General features: G+C 39.7%; 1 protein-coding gene across 2 annotated transcripts in view; it reads left to right on the top strand.

The window, feature by feature from the left end:
- The window catches only part of OXSR1 (oxidative stress responsive kinase 1), a 106,338-nt gene extending 87,610 nt beyond the window's left edge, over positions 1-18,728 (top strand). For both annotated transcript variants that reach the window (XM_043442339.1, XM_043442340.1), the window contains exons 11-18: positions 1,564-1,686; positions 5,428-5,463; positions 8,192-8,338; positions 9,955-10,019; positions 12,231-12,283; positions 13,995-14,063; positions 15,544-15,608; positions 16,014-18,728. In XM_043442339.1, coding sequence (XP_043298274.1) covers positions 1,564-1,686; positions 5,428-5,463; positions 8,192-8,338; positions 9,955-10,019; positions 12,231-12,283; positions 13,995-14,063; positions 15,544-15,608; positions 16,014-16,088 — 633 coding nt within the window. In that variant the 3' untranslated portion in view covers positions 16,089-18,728. The remainder of the gene's footprint in view (positions 1-1,563; positions 1,687-5,427; positions 5,464-8,191; positions 8,339-9,954; positions 10,020-12,230; positions 12,284-13,994; positions 14,064-15,543; positions 15,609-16,013) is intronic.
- The last annotated feature ends 562 nt before the right edge of the window (positions 18,729-19,290 follow it).

Genomic DNA, 19,290 nt, shown 5'->3' with positions numbered 1-19,290 from the left:
TTTTCCAGTTTACCATAATTATTATCCAGAAGACATATTGGAAGTTTTCTTGGGTGTACATGTAGAGTACACCACAGTGAGAAGTTCTTTAGAGAAAGACCTGTCATCAGCAATAACCCTCATTTTTGTAACTGTGAAAACTTTAACACGGGTGATATTCTTAAAGGTTTTCTAAAGTGAGAACCACCTCATAAGGCTTTTTATGTGAAAGTTTAAAGTTCTAAAGTTGTTAATTAAATGTCTAATATAGTCCAAACATGTTGACTTTAGAAAACAAACAGAATTTTGCAAAGGAAGGCAAACTTGAAAATAAGCCAGCATCTTCGGTGTGGAATACAATTTGACCTAAATAGTTGTTTGAAAACTGGCCTCAATCAGTTTAAAAGCATTGTTAGGCCTGTTATATAGAAGTACATATTGAATTTTACAAATTTTAATATATTGTTTAAATTACTATGCATTATCCAGGTTATAAAGGTGATCTTATTTATTTTATATACTTTTGTCACTTAGAGTAGTTTTCATTTTATTTAATTGTATTGAAATTATGCATGCATCTATTTCAGTGCCTTAAAGTATTTTGAAAGCAATCTTGATAATGGTTAAAGAACTGTTGTCTTAAAGATGAAACACTGTTCATTAACAGGATCTGTGAAATAATTTATATTTGTTTGTTATAAATTAGTTACATATAGATGCATTTGTCATGTTTATTTGCAAAGACATTCAGTTTGAGAATCAACAAACATTTATTAGGTGCTTTCTATTTGCCAGGTACTTTAACCAATGTTACTTTCATTTAATACTCAGAAGTGTTAAAATGTGATATTTTTAAGCTCAAAAAAAAAAAAAAAACCAATTGATTTACCCAAAATTACAATGTATCTTGAAAAAAGAGTAGGGAATTAATAATAGGGTTAAATTCGCATCCTCTGTAGCAAGAAGTCAATAGATAATTTCTAAAACCAGAAAATCAAGGGGTAATAATAAGAACAGATTATTCAGAGAGATGAATATGTATACATTCTAAAAGAATAAGCTAAAATGAATTGAAAGTGGTTGCCTGTGGGGAAGAAGATGAAAGTTAGGGCACTGCTCTTTTTCTTAACATTTGCACAGCTGTAATACTCTTGAACTGGCAAGTATAATTGTGATTTTAAAAGTTAAAATTGAAAAAAAAAAAAAAAGTAATCTTCTTTATCTTGAATGTATTTATTTGGGGCTTAAACTGCCCTGATTTTTTTCTTGATGTCTAAAGATATGAAGCCATTACTCAGATTTCATCTGACTTCACATAAGAGGGATTTGGATGGTGTGCAGGCTCAGACTATCAAAGTACAGGGAAAGTCGGTGGTTGTGAGTAAAGACAAACAGTGGAGATGAGGACCAGAAAGCAAGTGAAGGGTGGTGGGTGTGACTTTACATGGGAAAACTTATTTATGGGGAAAATTATTATCTGCTTACTGTGTTGAAGTAACAGAAGGAGAGAGAAATATGATTGACTTTTCTGTACCGTAAGTGTCAAACACTAGCTCAGTCCATGTCTCTCTTCCTAATGAGCAGGTTCGGAGAGTACCAGGTTCCAGTGGCCGTCTTCATAAGACAGAAGATGGTGGCTGGGAGTGGAGTGATGATGAGTTTGATGAAGAAAGTGAGGAAGGAAAAGCAGCAATTTCACAACTCAGGGTACGTTTTGTTAAACTATATGCTTTATAGAGTTCTGTTTTACTGTCTGAAGCCTCTGAGATAATACTATATTCTGTGGTTCTGTTCAGCTTAACCAGCTAAAATATTAAAAAATACAGACAAAAAAAAAATACAGACAGAATATTTTGAACACCTTATTAACAACAGGAGCCCAAGTAAATCTCCATGGAGACGGGGACTGCAATATCAGTTTTACTGTGATAATATTTAGGGTGTATAAAAATGACCTAAATTGAGAAATGAGAACTGTAATGTCTGAGATGAAAGTACACTGGATTGGATTAATGGCTGATGAGACATTTCAAAAGAAAGGATTAGTGAACTTGAAAGCCTAACAGTTGAAACCTAGTCCCTAAAATTTGTTAACCTTCTATCTGAAGAGGAACAGTGTACTTTATTTTCATTTTGTATATCCTGGATAGTGTGAGTGTGTTAGTTTTTGCTGGAAATAGACACCAAGACAGGAAATGAGCAAATAACGTTTGAAAAATGGCACTGATAGACTTGCTCAATTCAGGGTTGCCACAAATCTTCGATTTGTAAATAAACAAACTATGATATCTACAAAGTACAGTAAAGAAAGCTTAGTGCAATAAAATGACATGGGCCTGTATTTTAAAGAATTTGTTCCAAAGTTTTCTTGTTTGCATTGTTTCCAGTGTGAAATCTGCTTGTTTACTTACCTTATTCATTTACAAGTCACATTTCTTTTAACTTTGACTGATTTTAAGATTATTTTCTTTATGAATGGTTTTGAGCAATTTGGTTATGATATACCTAGATTTTTTTTTTTTCACATTTTATATTTAGGGTTTACTGAGCTTCTTGAATCTTTGGGTTTACACTGTTTTTTAAGTTTGGAAAGTTCTCAGCTATCATATTTTCAAATAGTTTTTTCTGTCCTTCCACCTTGGAGAGTCAGATAACATGTATATTAGGCTTAAAGTTGTCTGACTGCTCATTGATCTTTTCACTTTTTAAAAATTCTTTTTTCCTCAGTTTCATTTTGCGTAGTTTCTATTGCTAGCCTGTTCATCATTCTTTCCTTCTGCAGTGTTAATCTGCTACTAATGCCATGCAATCTCTTTTTCAACTCAGACGTAATGCTAGAGTTGTGATTTGGTGTTTGGTTTGGTTGTTAGATACTTAAAGTTTGGTGTTTGCTTTTGCATCTTCCGTGTCTCTCCTTAACTTTTTGAAGTTATGTAATATAATTATTTTAATGTCCTTCTCTGCTGATTCTAACATACAGGTCAGTTTGGGGGCAGTTTTATTCGATTGATTACTCTTTTCATTGTGGCTTGAAAAGTGTTTTCCCAAGTTGAGTAAATAAAAGTAAAAAATGAAATCATATAAAATTTGATAGAGTGCCAGGAAGGAGAGAGTTATCCAGAGAAAAAAGCTTAGAGCTTCCCTTTTGAGTATTTAGCAGAATAGTTATCGATTACCGTATGTGAAAAAACTACCCATGTGGAGAACAGTGCCCAGCTCTCACACAGCCAGAAACAGCAGCCAGACTGGAGAAATTTAAAATTCACAGGACATTCTGTAGAGTTCTCAGTAATGGGGTATAATATATTAACCTAGACTGAACACTGCTCCAGACCCAACTAAAACTCATCAAAGCAGGATCCAGAAGGATTAAACTGTTTCCAGTAGCTTAACTGTATTCCAGAACAAAGCTTCAAGATTTATAGAAATACAAAATTAGCATCATGCAACAAGGTGAAATTCAGTGTCCGGCATCTAATTGAAGATTACGAGTATGCAGAATGTCAGGAAAACAGTAAGAGTAAGCACACTTGTTGCTCAGCTCTTGGTTTCAAATGCCATGCCCTACTAAAAGAACAAAGGCTCACTGGAGAAATGGCTGATTCCAGGGCTTACACAGGGAAAATATAAGATAAATCTGGGATATCTTGTTGCGACAGAAAAGGTTTTTTATTTTTAATAATATAAGAGCCAAGTTGAAGGAGCTCCCACTAGCCAAAGTAGGGAGAATTTAACCATCAAAACCATAAAGTGTAGAAATAATTATAAATCATTAAAAGAGTAGGAGTCAACAGGCCTATACAAATAATACATAGATATATAAATAAATGGGGAATCATTACAATAAACTGCCAGTGGTGGTAAATCTAGGAGTGCATGGGGAAATTCATCATTTTACAGCCATCATAAAGATCATCAGTGGGTGCTAAATAAATGGGAAATCTATGATAAACAGGCTATTTATTTACATGGTCTTCTAGTATCTCTCCATAGATTGCCTATTAGTTGCAAGGGGGAAAATAGCTACTGCCCTACCTGAGAAATCAGAAGATGCCTTGACTCAATGATTAAAATTAACATCACTAATGAGGGTCACAGGATACATGAGATTCTCTAAAACACGATACCATAAGAAGATAATCACTATGTAGAATTCATTTCAGTTTGAATCATGAAGAAACATCAGAGCACAAATTCAGTTCAGTTTAGTCGCTCAGTCGTGTCCGACTCTTTGCGACCCGTAGGAGCAGTCTATTCAGAATATGTACTAGGCAGGGGAAATGATCATGTGTCAGATAAAATCTAGAGAGGCGTGATGACTGACTGCAGCACATGGTCCTAGACAGAATCTTACACAAGAAAACCAGAGGCCCTAAAGGGTAGTAGCAAGTCATTGGAAAAGCTGGATTGTGGATTATGGGTAGTTAAAGTATTACTGTTAAATTTACTGAAATTGATAATTTTAGTAGAGTGAAGTTGTGTAACAGAATATTCCTATTCTTAAGTACACAACTATTCAGTTGTAAAGAGCCATGATTATATACAACTTATTCTCAAATGGTACAGGATTGATTAAATATATATAAAAAGAAAGAAAGTGAACACTAATAAAGCACATAAGGAGAAAGGTTAATATTGGATGAGTCTGGGTAAAGAGTATAGCAGTGTTCTTTGTATTATTCTTATTCTAACAATTTTTCTGTAAGTTTGAATTATTTCCAAACAAAGTTGTTTTTTTTTTAGGTATTTTTTTGTTGGCATATACTTGCTGTGATACCTTAGGTATTGCATGAACCTTGATTCTCAATAAAATGGTAATGAAAAATTTAAAAACCTATAAATTGACCTTAATCCACATTCACACTTGGTAGAATTTACCATAAATTGAATTTGTTTAGAGATACGTTGTTTTTTTAATTTTCCAGTGCTTGTATCCAGAATTACTGGTAACTTACGATTTACTAAATCAATTTAACTTTAAATTTTCATATGGCAGATTATAATTGGAATTTCAGTTTTGGCTCAAGTTTTCTTTACTGAAGTCCGTAATCAGAATTACTCTGCTTTAAGAATATATTGGATAATTAGCTTGAATGTTTACATTTAATGTGAGAAATTACACATGTAATATGTTGATGACTAGTAGAAAGAATTGTACTTTGAAGAATGTGACCTCCCTACTACCTGATAGTCCCTTTATGTTTGCTTATAAACTTCAAGTTCTGAACTCTTAATATTGATACATTACAGGCTAGCTGGACAAAGAATACAGTCATATCATTTTAGTTTTCTTTTTCCAGAAAACTCACTAGAGTTATCGATGATTTAATTATGGATCAGAATGAAATGGAATTGACTTACATTTCACCATTCCGTGCAGTTTTGGAACTGACTACAAGTAACCTGAGTTTTCAGTTAACAAGCCTCCTTTTTTTGTATTTCTTTTAGTCTCCCAGAGTGAAAGAATCATTAACAAATTCTGAGGTAAGTAGTTGTGATTATTGAATCATTAAAGTATATGTGCTTTTGTTTTGGTTTTAATGTTAAGCACACTTTTTGTATGTGCTTAAATAGGAATGGGAATTTATACTAGTCAAATGGCGTGATAGGAAATCCTACTAAACAGACTCCTGTTAGGCTGACCTGCCTTATGCTTACTGCATCCTCAGTCAAGTGTGACTGTTTGCTACTCCAAGGACTGTGGCCTGCTAGGCTCAGGAGGAAACAGCAACCCACTCCAGTATTCTCGCTTGGAAAATTCCATGGACAGAGGAGCCTGTTGTTGTTCAGTCCTAAGTCATGTCAGACTCTTTGCGACCCCATGGACTGCAGCACACCAGATTTCCCTGTCCTCCACCATCTCCAGCTGTTTGTTCAGATTCATGTCCATTGAGTCAGTGATGCAATCTAACCATCTCATCCTCTGCTGGTCTCTTCTCGTTTTGCCTTCAGTCTTTCCCAGCATCAGGGTCTTTTCCAATGAGTGGGCTCTTTGCATCAGTTCAGTTAAGTCGCTCAGTCCTGTCTGACTCTTGGCAACCCCATGAACCGCAGCACGCCAGGCCTCCCTGTCCATCACCAACTCCTGGCCATCCAAACTCATGTCCACTGAGTTGGTGATGCCATCCAACCATCTCATCCTCTGTCATCCCCTGTTCCTCCTGCCCTCAATCTTTCCCAGCATCAGGGTGTTTTCTAATGAGTCAGCTCTTCGCATCTGGTGGCGAAAGTATTAGAGTTTCACCTTCAACATCAGTCCTTCCAGTGAATACCCAGGACTGATCTCCTTTAGGATGGATTGGTTGGATCTCCTTGCAGTCCAAGGGACTCTTTCAAGAGTCTTCTCCAACACCACAGTTCAAAAGCATCAATTCTTCTGTGCTCAACTTTCTTTATAGTCTAACTCTCACATCCATACATGACTACTGGAAAAACCATAGCCTTGACTAGACGAACTTTTGTTGACAAAATAATGTCTCTGCTTTTTAATATACTTTCTAGGTTGGTCATAACTTTCCTTCCAAGGAGTAAGCATCTTTTAATTTCATGGCTGCAGTCACCATCTGCAGTGATTTTGGAACCCAAAAAAATAAAATCAGCCAGTGTTTCCCCATCTGTTTGCCATGAAGTGATGGGACCAGATGCCATGATCTTAGTTTTCTGAATGTTGAGCTTTAAGCCAACCTTTTCACTCCTTTTTCACTTTCATCAAGAGGTTCTTTAGTTCTTCACTTTCTGCCATAAGGGTGGTGTCATCTGCATATCTGAGGTTATTGATATTTCTCCCGGCAATCTTGACTCCAGCTTGTTCTTCATCCAGCTCAGCGTTTCTCATGATGTACTCTTTGCATCAGGTGGCCAAAGTATTGGAACTTCAGCTTCAGCAACAGTCATTCCATATTAATAAAGTGTTAGTCACTCAGTCGTGTCTGACTCTTTGAGACCCTATGGACTATAGCCTGCCAAGCAAGAATATCGGAGTGGGTTATCATTCTCTTTTCCAGGGGATCTTCCCGACCCAGGGATTGAACACAGGTATCCTGCATTGGAGGCAGATTCTTTACCATCTGAGCCACCAGAGAAGCCCATATTAATAATAATTGGCATTTTCAAGACTAATCTTAAAGTTCTATTCTTCTATCAAAAATTAAAACCAGTAGGTAACTTGGTTTCCTCTCTGTGAAGCACAGCGAACACAAAATTTTAATACGTCCTTGTCTCCTTGATTTTGCTTATATGATAACAGCTATTAGATCTCTCATTGACCTTTTAATTTTTTTTTCTCTTTTAACTCTAAATTTTGGCCATTGCATTGATACTGTTTTCCCTACTAACTTATAATTTTGAATATGTTTAACTTGACTTTGTGTTCAACATTGATCTTTTTTCCCAAAGTTACATAACTAAAATTTGTGAAATTTTCAAACATGCAAAATAATGTTTAATGTTAACAAAGCTTCACATTCATTTTGAAATGCATTTCAGATATGTTAAGGAACCACTGGTTGATTTTCTTTCTTTATAAGTAAAGGAGGGTCCCCAATATAGGAAAGTGTTGCTTCTATAATTTCATAGTACATACTTAAGTCTATATATTGTAGGTGCTGCTTTGCTGGGCAAAGGAGATGGCATAGATATAGTTAAAAATAAATATGATACAAATAATTACTGTTCTGAAGAAGGAAAAAAAAAATGGACTGCTGGTACTTGCTACAACATGACTGATTAAAAAAGCTGTGCTAAGAAGCCAGACACAAAAAGAGTGCATATTGTAAGATTTGGTCTATATGATATGTCCCCAAAAGACAAATTGATAGAGGCTGAAAGTAGATCAGTGGTTGCCTAAGGCTAAATGTGGGAGTAGGAGTTCACTATAAATGGACACAGAATTTTTTGAGTTGATAGAAGTGCTGAAACCTGATTGTAGAGATATTTATACAAGTATAAATTTTCTAAAAACCATTGAGTTGTATACTTAAATAGGTAGATTTAGTGGGACATAAACTTACACCTCAAAAGTTCTTAAAAACAGAAAAGCATAGACATATTTGACTTCCATTTGAAAGAGGTGTACTGAGGTTGCAGAGATGGGCCAGTTCACTACACAAGAACTACTTTGAAAAGATCGCCCCTCCTAACACTGCTCGACTGTCAGCAGGCCTACCTCCCTCTCCTCTCAGCTTATGCAGCACTGCTTGTGTTATTGTTACAGCTGTTTTCCACAACTGATCCTGTGGGTACTTTACTCCAAGTTCCAGAACAGATTTCTGCTCATCTACCTCAGCCAGCAGGACCGACGGCTGCGCAACCCACTCAAGTCTCCCTGCCACCCACTGCGGAGCCAGCGATAGCAGCTCAGGTACAGCAGGGACTGCTTTCTTCCGTGGTCAGCCTTCTGGGTGGAGAAGAAGGTGGAGGCTAGCGTGGAACACCACCTTGTGTGCTAAGGATGATGTCCTGGTAGATTTTGAAACAAGTTAGAAATTCTGTTCTCACAGTTTTACATGTATGCAGATAAGAGAGTTTAACAAAGATCACACGGGTTTGTTTTTTTTTTTTTTGAGCACCAAAATAAATTAATGATGGAAATATCCCAAACAGCAAAGGTTTGGGGCGTTGAAATTTCTTGTCAGCCTCCTTCCTCTCTTCTGATCTCAGTGCCTGCCCCCACCCCCAAAGGGAGCTGCTCACGGGGTGTGCCACTTAGGCACCTGAGGGACCACCTCGAGAGCTCCAGGAGTGCTGCAGGAGGCTGGGCGAGACACGCGTGCTCACTGTCCCAGTGAGACCCTCTCGTAACAGTGTCTGCTGCTTGGACAGTGGACCGAACGAGAAGGGCTTCCCTGTCTTGTCAGCTTTTTATTACATCCTTATTATGCTTAAGTTCAGAATGCAGCTGCCACTAGGGAGCACTGTTAGCTCTTCTGTCATCTTTGTTAATACTACCTCCAAACCATGGTTTTCCTGCATTGCTCTTTTTAAGATACCTGTCAGTTTTGTGGGGGTTGATTTTATTAACATGTCATAAAGTGATCTATGAATCCACCCAGTCAGGCACAGGTGACCTTTATTAAATCAGAAGGCACTGAGCGTGCCGAGGGCGTGAGGGCCCCCTGAGGACTGCCCCCGCCCCTGCTGTGTAGCCACCACTCTTCCCTTGGGAGACCGCAATACTGTCTGCAACATGTGACTGTGTTCCGTGGTGAGAGTAGGAGTTCAGAGTCTACACGTTTATTAAATAGGAGCAGTGCTTTTATTTTGTTTTTTCCTAAAATTCAGGTAGGAAGAAATAAAAAGAGACGTTCAGATGTTTTCACCTGCATCCCAGCAGTGCTCTGCCTTTGGAGACCACTATCTGAGTGTTTCCAGTTAGTCAGAGTCCTGACTACATTTAACCTTTTCTTTGCCTAAGCTTTTCATTTCTGCCCATCGTATGGGAAAGGAGACACTCATCTTATGAAAACTGATGAAAAGATTGGATTTGTTTTATAAACAGCCTAAATAGAATGTATACCCTCCAGTAAGCAAGGGACAGCTCTATGGTTTTCAGAGGATTAAAGATCTGGAACCTCCAGGTTGGGTGGTTTCCTGAGCAGCAGCCAGTTCAGGCCTTACTACAGATATATGGCCAGTGGCAGGTTTTTTCAAGGGGAAAAACCCAGTGTCTTCTTCTTCACTCTTGTAGAGGGGAACAGAGTTCTGAAAAATGCAAAATTCAAATGTGACTGTGTATGGCATTTGATGTAGGTTTGACAGTGATCTTTCCAATTGTGTTTGACTCAGACTGACATTCAGCTATTGCTGCTGCCTTAGGGTGCGTGTCCTCCCACAGCAGGGAGTCCCGGGGACTAGGATGCCCACACCTGGAGGTGAAGAAAATTGCTGCCAAGTGGATGATTCATCTCTAGACGAGCATCAGTCACCACCACACTTAATACTCCAGGCAATGACTTTATACTTTTCAATGCTTTTCAGGCTCTGTCTTCAGGAGCAGGTTCACAAGAAACCAAGGTCCCAATCAGTCTAGTACTAAGATTACGGTAAGTAAGACATTTTGCTGTTGTTCTTTTCTGAATACTCTGAATGTGCTGATCTCTCTTTGGAAGTTACTCCTCCTTTTCGTAGTGCATGCCTGAGAGTAACTGGATAGAACTGTGTGTGTTTGCTCTCAGCTGTATTATTTCCCTCAGATATAATAGCAGTAGTGTGAGGACCTGAATTACCATTGACCCATTCCTCTTTCCACATGTGAATTCCTAGTCATCTCAGTATGACCATAATTAGAGAGGAGGCAGCAGGACCTATTTGGGGAATGTTCTGGGTTTTTTTTTAACTAATTATTTATTTTTTGGAGAGGTGGTTAAAATTCAGATTTTTATTTATTTTTTTTGAACTTTTTATTTTGTATTGGGGTATATAGCCAATTAATAATGTTGTGATAATTTCAGATGAATAGCAAAGGGACTCTACCATTTGTATACATGTAAGCGCTCTTCCCCCAAACCACCCTCTCCCATCCAGGCTGCTATATAACATTGAGCAGAGTTCGATGTGCCATGCAATAAGTCCTTGCTGATTATCCACTTTAAATATAGGAGAGTGTCCATGTCAGTCCCAAACTCTGTAATTGTCCCTTTGGAAAATGTTTTGATTTTACCACTAAGAGCAATGAAATTATGCCATAAATGTGAAGAAAGCAGACTTGGCTACCTTTTCTTTACAGAAGCCTATTCTGTATATCTGAACCCAAATCATTCTGAATCATACAATGTCTTGGTAATTTCATCCTATTTTAATTGTGTACAAAGAATACTACTTGTCTGTTTTAAAATTTTTGTTTTAAAATCTTAGATCAGTTAATATAGAGTATGAAATGTTGCTTGACATATGCTTCAGAAGGGGAGAGAACTCTCGTAAGTGATGCAGTTAGCTTTTTGAAGGGTAGTTTTTAATGGACTGTGTTCCAGACTTGTTTATGGAAGAGGAGGCTAGAGTCTTAGTCTCATTGATGAAGACTTTGAAGTTCAGTTTAGCATATTGTTATCTTTGAAGGTGTTTGTACTTGGCATGACAGTCACATCACAAAAGTGATACTGAACACTTGACCTTAATTTTATTCAGCTTTCAGAAAGAATAGATTGAACAGTTACATATTAAGCAGACTAAGTACAGCACTATTAGCTGTTGCGCTAAGACACTGAGAAAGGAGAAAATGAAATGCAATAGTCAAGTCTGTGTTGGAAGTTGATTTTTATTATGTACTTAGCATAGCTAAAAGCAAGTTTTAGTAGTAGATATGCAGCGAAGTATAAGTCCATGTAAACAAGTGCAGAGAGGCGGTGTGAGGGAGAAAATCCCTGTTGGGCAGGTTGTGTTGGATTTGGGGAGCTATATTTTAAGCACGATTTCAGTAACATCAAGCATGTGTCAGATAGACCTAAGCCCTCTACATTATTTAGATAAAATGGATTTGGGTCCTAAGTAATTGGGCACATCTGCCTTTATGGATGGTATTCTAATTTCTCCATCTTTAACCAGAACCTCCAGGGAGCTTGGTTAATCTCAGTACTTGGTGTGGTGAGCAATCACTGTTACTATCCCTCATCAGTCACATTTTAATCTCTGAAGCCTTTTATTAACTCTCCGGCCAGTATGGACCCCATTCCTGTCCCCATCTTCTCTCCCTTCCCAAAGCCTTCCTGTCCATTACATCCTATCTAACAAAACTACTAGTATTTCTAAAGTTTCTCCTCATTATCCCAATCTGTATATTCTTTATCCTTCTCCTCTGAACCCCTGTGGAATTGAGGGCGCATCATGCATTTCATTCTATGAGTCTGCTCAGACTGATCCCCAGTGGTGGGCAAGGTACTATCCTCGGCGGAGGGGTGGGGGGGTAGGAGTGGAGATAAGGGAGAAAAGAGCCGCCTCTGTCATTTTAGTCACACCTCCCAGTGCTCTTTCATATATTCCTCTTAGTTTAATATGGTCGTCTTGTTGGGTGTAAGGATGAGAATGGGCACATGTTGACCAGTGAAGGACATAGATTAAAAGAGTTGTAGGACAGTTATTAATAAATGATCACCCTGAGTTGTTTGCTCTGAGCCCTCAGTGTGAACTCATTAGGACAGATCATCTGGTCTTTCGGAGAGAAAGATCTTTCTCTTGGCGTAGTTTTCCTGATATATGTAGTCAGACTCTGAATGTATAAATTCAGAAATTTATTTTACACATTTTGTTTTCTTTCATAGGAATTCAAAAAAAGAACTAAATGATATTCGATTTGAGTTTACTCCTGGGAGAGGTGAGGCATCAAAATCAAAACATTGAAAACAAAATAACTGCTCATTTGTCATTTGAAGAAAATGTGTGTGAAGTTTCTGTCCTTTAGGTATATTTTCCTCTTAAAGGGTGATACAAATGTTCCTGGCCTAAAGGTTGAGGGTACGTGTGAATAAAGTAAAAACGCAGTTTTTTGTTGGTTTTTTTTTTTTTTAAACAACTACCTCATTTAGAAAATATAGTATAATACAAGCAGTAGTGAATATAGCTCCAGTTTACTATGGCAGATGTTGTGCTAAGCAGCATTTCATTAAATTTTCAAAATGGCCCCTAAGGAAAGATTATTGTCCCCATTGCATAGATGATGAAATCAAGGTTTAGAGAGAGTGAAGTAACTGGTTACAGTTCCCACAGCTGAGAAGAGGTGTAGCTGGATCTGCCGCTGTGCCGAATTCTGGCTCTTATTACTGAGCATGTTTGTACTCCTTGACAGTAAGGAAACAGCAAGGCTTCCAGTCCCCTGCCTCCCAGCTGAAGCCGAGCCCCGTCACGCGTAGTTTCTGTCCGTGAACTTCTCCCAGGGACAAGGTTTATTATTTTCTTTCTTGCCTTTGTTACTCAGAATCCGTATTTGTGAAGTGGCTCACAGCTATTGGGCATCTGTCCTGTGTGCCATGCGTAGTCTTCCCGCTGCCTCGGTCTCATGAGCAGCTCACTGAAGTGCTGAGAACACGAGAACAAATGCACATGTACAGAGATGTATCTGATTTCTGCCTTAAAGCCAGGCAGAGTCGCTCTTTAAGGTACTCACTCACATCACTGGTCATCGGCACAAGTATGTGCACAACCCCTCCCCAGAGGCCCTCTCATTCCCTCTGAGGGCCTTAGTGTTCAGGCCTTGGGAAGGAGTCAGTTAGAGATGAGGTTAATTGATGGTACTCTCGCCTCATCTTCTTAGTTTTTTAGTTGTATGCCCATAGACTATATGTACTCAGATAATACAACCTCGGATGATTGGATGTGAAGGAAAGCCTACCAGAATACAGAAGAAAATTATTTTAGGGGGAAAAAAAAAAGAAGGATGACAAAAAAAAAAAACCAGGAGTGTGATCCCCAAAGAAAAGTGATTAAAATTTGTTTTCTTAAGGTTTAATTGAGGGGAATACCCTGGTGATCCAGTGGTTCAGATTCAACACTTTTACTCTCAAGGGCACGCATTCAGTCCCTGGTCAGGGAAATAAGATCCCACAAACCTTGCAGTGTGACCAAAAAAAAAAAAGATTTAATTGGGACTAAATCATTCTGTGTTATTATCCCAGGAGATGTTACACACACGTCGTCACATCCCCAAGCTCACAGCGCTGGGTCCAGGGTTGCCCTCAGACTAGTAGTTTCTTCTGCAGCTTCACTGTCAGGCACTCTTCTGACAAAGGCAAGACCCCATCTAAGCTATGCCGTCATTTAGAATGTTATCTTTACACTGAGCTCATACTTGCCTTCTGGTTGATTGATCCAGGTTCTGTCCTCTAGCTCGACCTCTGATAGTCCCTCACTTGAGGTAATCCTGGTGGTAGGAAAAACCTCTGTGTGGAAGAAGGCCTCCCCCCCACCACCACCTTGGGTCTGTGGATTTAGCAGCTAGCTTTAGTCTGGCCGTGCCGGCACCTGCTTTGGAAGTTAGCAGGGACTTGCATGCACAAGAAAATGGATCACTTTCTTCTTTGTCTTTGCAGATACAGCAGAGGGTGTCTCTCAGGAACTCATTTCTGCCGGCCTCGTCGATGGAAGGGATTTAGTCATAGGTAACTACTTTGTGCTTTGCCCTTGTGCCCTTGTCTCTTTGCCTATATCCTTAGGATCTAGAAAATCAGGCCTTGATTCTACTGAGTAGGTCGAATGGTTCTAGGAATGGTTCTTGGCTTTGTTGAAATAGGTGTTGGGGATAGCTCCTTTCTTAACAAAAAAGAAAAATCTCACTTCTGAATTTGCTTTGTTACCCTCAGTGATAGTGAGTGAAAGCTCACCCAGGTCTCTGGGAGATCGTAGAAATAATGACAGAAGTCACAAGTTAGAGTAAGCTTGGCCATATCTAATCCATTTTGGAGGATGAGCTCTCCTTGGGCAGCCAAGAGGTAAGAAAAAAATCATTACAGATATAGTCCTTAAAAAAAAGCAGGAAGTAAGAACAGGCCCAGTCAGGCCACAGGTACATGTTTTTGAAGGAAAAGACCATGGTGTAGGACAAGTCAGCAGACTTTTAAAGGGCCAGATAGTAAATAGTTTAGGCTTTGTGAACCATGAATAGTCTCTGTCATTTTTTAAATATTTATTTATTTATTTATTTTAATTTATTTATTTTAATTGGAGGCTAATTACTTTACAATATTGTAGTGGTTTTTGCCATACATTGACATGAATCCGCCGTGGGTGTACATGTGTTCCCCATCCTGAACCCCCTCCCACCTGCCTCCCCATCCCATCCCTCTAGGTCATCCCAGTGCACCAGCCCTGAGCACCCTGTCTTGTGCGTCGAACCTGGACTGGCAATCTATTTCACATATGATAATATACATGTTTCAGTGCTATTCTCTCAAATCATCCCACCCTCGCTTTCTCCCACAGAGTCCAAAAGTCTGTTCTTTACATCTCTATTGCTGTCTCACATATAGGGTCATCATTACCATCTTTCTAAATTCCGTATATATGTGTTAATATACTGTATTGGTGTTTTTCTTTCTGACTTATTTCACTCTGTATAATAGGCTCCAATTTCATCCACCTCATTAGAACTGATTCAAATGCATTCTTTTTAATAGCTGAGTAATATTCCTTTGTATATATATACCACAGCTTTCTTATCCATTCATCTGCCAGTGGACATCTAGGTTGCATCCATGTCCTGACTATTATAAACAGTGCTGTGATGAACATTGGGGTACACGTGTCTCTGTCATTTTTACACATAATTGGCTGATTCCCATTCTAGGGCCTTCTGGCCCATGAATAGGCAAGTCCTACCTCTTTAACTGGAGTGTCATTCCTTAGTTAATACGGCATCTTAAAGAAAGTTAATTTGACAATGGTAAGATTTATTTGTGCTACTTGGACTTGTATTTTAAAACACCTCTTGTTTAGGGAGCATTTTGCTCCTTAAATGCAAGCATTCTGCTTGCATTTTGATTGTATGTAGGAGATTCTGAACTACCATTTAAGTTGTTAACATATAGTTGAAATGTGGATTTACGTAACTTGTCATTACTTTCTCTGTTTTTATGATTATAGTGGCAGCTAATTTGCAGAAGATTGTGGAAGAACCCCAGTCAAATCGATCTGTCACCTTCAAACTGGTATTCATCCCTTCCTTCTTGTTAAACTGTCTCACTTTTCCACACCAGCAGCCTCTGCAGACCAGCTTCCATATTCCTTGAGTGATGAGAATAATCAAGTCTGGTGATTGTTTGTTTAGCCTCCCCAAGCCCTGGGCTGATGTCTCTCTTCATTGGCCTCCCTTCCCTTCTCCCTCCCAGGAAGCCTCCTACCCGAGGCCCTCAACTGTTTATTCTCAAAAGAGATTGTCAATCTGACTCCACCTTTGTACCTAGACTCCACCTACGCCTTTATGTGCCTCCTGTTTGTATCCCAGAGACCTTTCCCCAACTGCCCTCTCTCTCACAATCCCCATGTCAGTTTTAATTATTACCTGCAGTTTTGTTTGTGAATAACAACGGCTTCTCATTTTGTTTGGTTCTTAGGCATCTGGTGTCGAAGGCTCAGATATTCCTGATGATGGTAAACTAATAGGATTTGCCCAGCTCAGCATCAGCTAAAACACAGCCCTGGAAGAGGCAGCTGAAGGAGATTCCACACATGCGTGTCTCTGTTGCTTCTGTTGGCCTAAACCCACTACTGCCAAAGAACCCAGCAACAAACCTCCCAGCTAGGAGCTTTAGAGGTCTTTCTTTTATGTTTTTCCTGCCATCATCCCTGCTTTTTCCCACAGGGAAAGAAAAGTTGGATCACCAGTGGCCAGCATCCCTTTTAAAGAGTTCCGTTAGTAAACTTACTGCACGCATCCCCTGTCTTCCTCCATCTGAGAAGTGGCCCGGGTGCCTCAAGGCCCAGGAGGGAGGTCTATCAGCTCATCTTGCCTTACTCCAGTGATGGCGCTGGGTGGAAAGTAGCAGCTCTATTCGGCTTCCTCATCCTGCTTCTTCTCCCACACCAGACGGGATGTGGGCATCTTGGGATATCTCTTTACCACTGAAGTAGCAATTAAAAGTTGATTGTTCAGCTGGAGCCCAGAGAATTTAGTTTAGTGATTTTTTTTTTTTTTTTTTGTATCTGATATGAATTCTAGCAACCTTCGTTAGGAAAAAGCACAGCCTCAGAAGGAGGCAACCTAAACTGTATTCTTGTTTTGTTGATGATGTTTCTAAGCGTTTTGCTGAAGCTGCTCTCAGGCACCCCTCTTCATTACTTGCTCCAGAAAGGGTTGCTCGCCTTAACTTCAGCTGGTGCAAAACATCTGACTGTAATTGAACTTCAGCCATCCGACCCTTCAAAGCGGAACTTTGGACTGTTTTTAGGGAAAAAAATCACATAACGGCTTATAAACGAGAGTTACCCCCGCAGTGGTGTTTTGAACAGGAAAAAATCATAACTCATATCAGTGTGGAAGTATTTATTTCAGATCTTAAAACAACTGAAGAAAAACTGCTCCTTGATCCTCCCATGAAAATCAATTTGCCTGGCCTCCGAGTCATGAGGAAATGCAAAGCTGAGATATCTACAGCAATAAAGGAGACTCGCCCTAGGCCAAAGAGGCCTGCCTTCTGCCCCCTCTCCTGCACTGACCCTTAGGAGGGGGTCCACACTTCTGTGTGCTGAACCTGACCCAAGATGGAACGTGAAACCACATGTGCCGTGACTTTTAGGATTTATGAGTAGACAGTGTTCATTTGATTTTCTACAGAAATAATATAAATTATTCTTTAGGTTTAAAAAAGAGCACTCATAATGCAATATGTGAATCACCAGTGGGGTTGATTTTTTTTTTTCCTACTGTTTCACAGTCAGCCTTTATCTAACTGCAGATTAGCCCTAACAAGTTTTACAAATGAAAGAGATCCTCAATCTGGCCTTAAAACAACACAAAAAGATGGGCTTTGGCCACAGTGAAAGGGGAGAGCTGCCTCTTACAGAATCAGTTGATCCCTTTCCATCTTTGTTGGTCTGTGAATAACAAGATTGCTTTACCTAGTTTTTTCTTGGAGCACCTCTGAAAGCTTTCCCCACAACTGACTTGTTACCGTTTTAATTTCATTCTGAGCTCGTAGTTTTAATCTTGGGCTTTCTTCACCGGCCCTGGATACAAAGGCATGTTGGGAAAGGGGTGGGTGTTGGAGAGGAAGGGAGGGGATGGTTTGGGATGAGAGGGTTGGGAGGAAAATAGATCAGAGGATCAGATGCCAGAGTCCTGGCAGGATTGGTAAAAGGAGGGAGCCTGTTGAGCCTGGAGACAGAAGATTGATCAGCTTGATGGACAGATATTTAGCTTTTCTTTTTTCTTTTCTTAGAAGAGAGTTGAGGGGGAAAGGACAGGAAGGTAGGAATAAGTTTATGGAAAAGATGTAATGTCCCCTTTGGCACAAGACTAGGGGCTTAACCTTAGAGTCTGTATTTTCGTTTCAAGTAAGCCCTTCCTAGTCTGCTTATTTCTGAATCCAGAGGGTAGCGGCATCACTCTGTTCTAGCTTTTTTTGGAGGTGATCAAAAGCCCAGGCTGGAAGTGAGCAGCAGCCCATCTCCTTGTTGAGTTTCTCCTGCTGGCCATTACCTGTGAGCTGCAGTGGATCAGGCATGACCTTTGAACTGAAGTGGGCTGGGGCTTTCTCTTTCTTTTCCATTCATCTTTTGCCCTGCTGGGAATTAGGAGCCAGACACCAAGCCCCAGGACAGTGTTACTTCTTCTTCTGCATGATGTATGGTGGACTCCCTTTGCTGGCATGTGCAGTGATGCTGAAAAAAAATGAGTGAACAGAAACTTCGCAGGTGAGACAGCACGTGACCTAGTGAGCAATCTCACTCCTTCCTGGGAGTGGTGGTCCAGGATACACCTCTCTCCCTAGACCCCTAAGCTCTCCTGGGTCCTGGGGGGAATAACTTAGCACAAGGTAACATGTGCCAATGCTATTTGTAAAACGTATGGTCTTTCTAAATGATTCATGGATTTGTTTGGGATTTTTTGCTTAAGTTGTGAACCAAATCCTAGAGCCAGCTGACACTGTTAATAATCTGGAGGACAGAATAATGGTTTATCAATAAATGGAGGTTCCTCCTTATGACATGCTAGATTATGGAAGATGTAAAATATTTGACTTCCCCTCCCTTTTTTTTTTTTTTTTTTTTTTGACTTTGTACTTTGCTGCATGTTTCATTCATTTTTAATCAATAAAGAATAAATTGTCTGTGGTGGTGTAAGGATGCTTCACTTTGGTGACTGTTGATGGGAGCAGCAGGAAGTGAAAAGGTGTATTAATAAACAATGTAAAGCCATTGTACAAATGGGGAAGCTGAAATCCCCAAAGAGAACAATCTGCCCAGAAAAATTTCTTAGGGTGGCATAATGAACTCCTCTCACTGACCTTTTCTGTTTACCTCTGCCCATGCTATTGGGCAGGCTAAAAATACCAGATTCAAATCCTTGGGAAGTTCTTTTGGAAAGTTCAGAGCAAGGCTGAACTTGTTCCCATTTCTCAGCCCTTCTTCACCTGCTGGGTAAGTAACTCCTGCCCCACAGGTGGTCTTTGAGCCCTGACAGGACTGCTTTGGGGTAGGTCGTGGTAATTCAGGGCTCAGGTCCTGGGACCTTGGGAATTGAACGTATCATAGCTGATTGAATTTCCTTTTAAGGTAAACGGGTTGTGTGGCGACAGAGGAGGAGGTGCTGACTACTCAAAAGTGACCACGGTGTATGTGGGGCTCAGGGCAGGGGCAAGAGGAAACGGCCTCTCCACTTGCCCATCGTCT

The sequence above is a fragment of the Cervus canadensis genome, chromosome 22 (genome assembly GCF_019320065.1).
Source record: "Cervus canadensis isolate Bull #8, Minnesota chromosome 22, ASM1932006v1, whole genome shotgun sequence".
In the NCBI taxonomy this organism is placed as follows: Eukaryota; Metazoa; Chordata; class Mammalia; order Artiodactyla; family Cervidae; genus Cervus; species Cervus canadensis.
The sequence above is the reverse complement of the archived record's forward strand: the minus strand, read 5'-3'. Positions and strand labels throughout refer to the sequence as shown.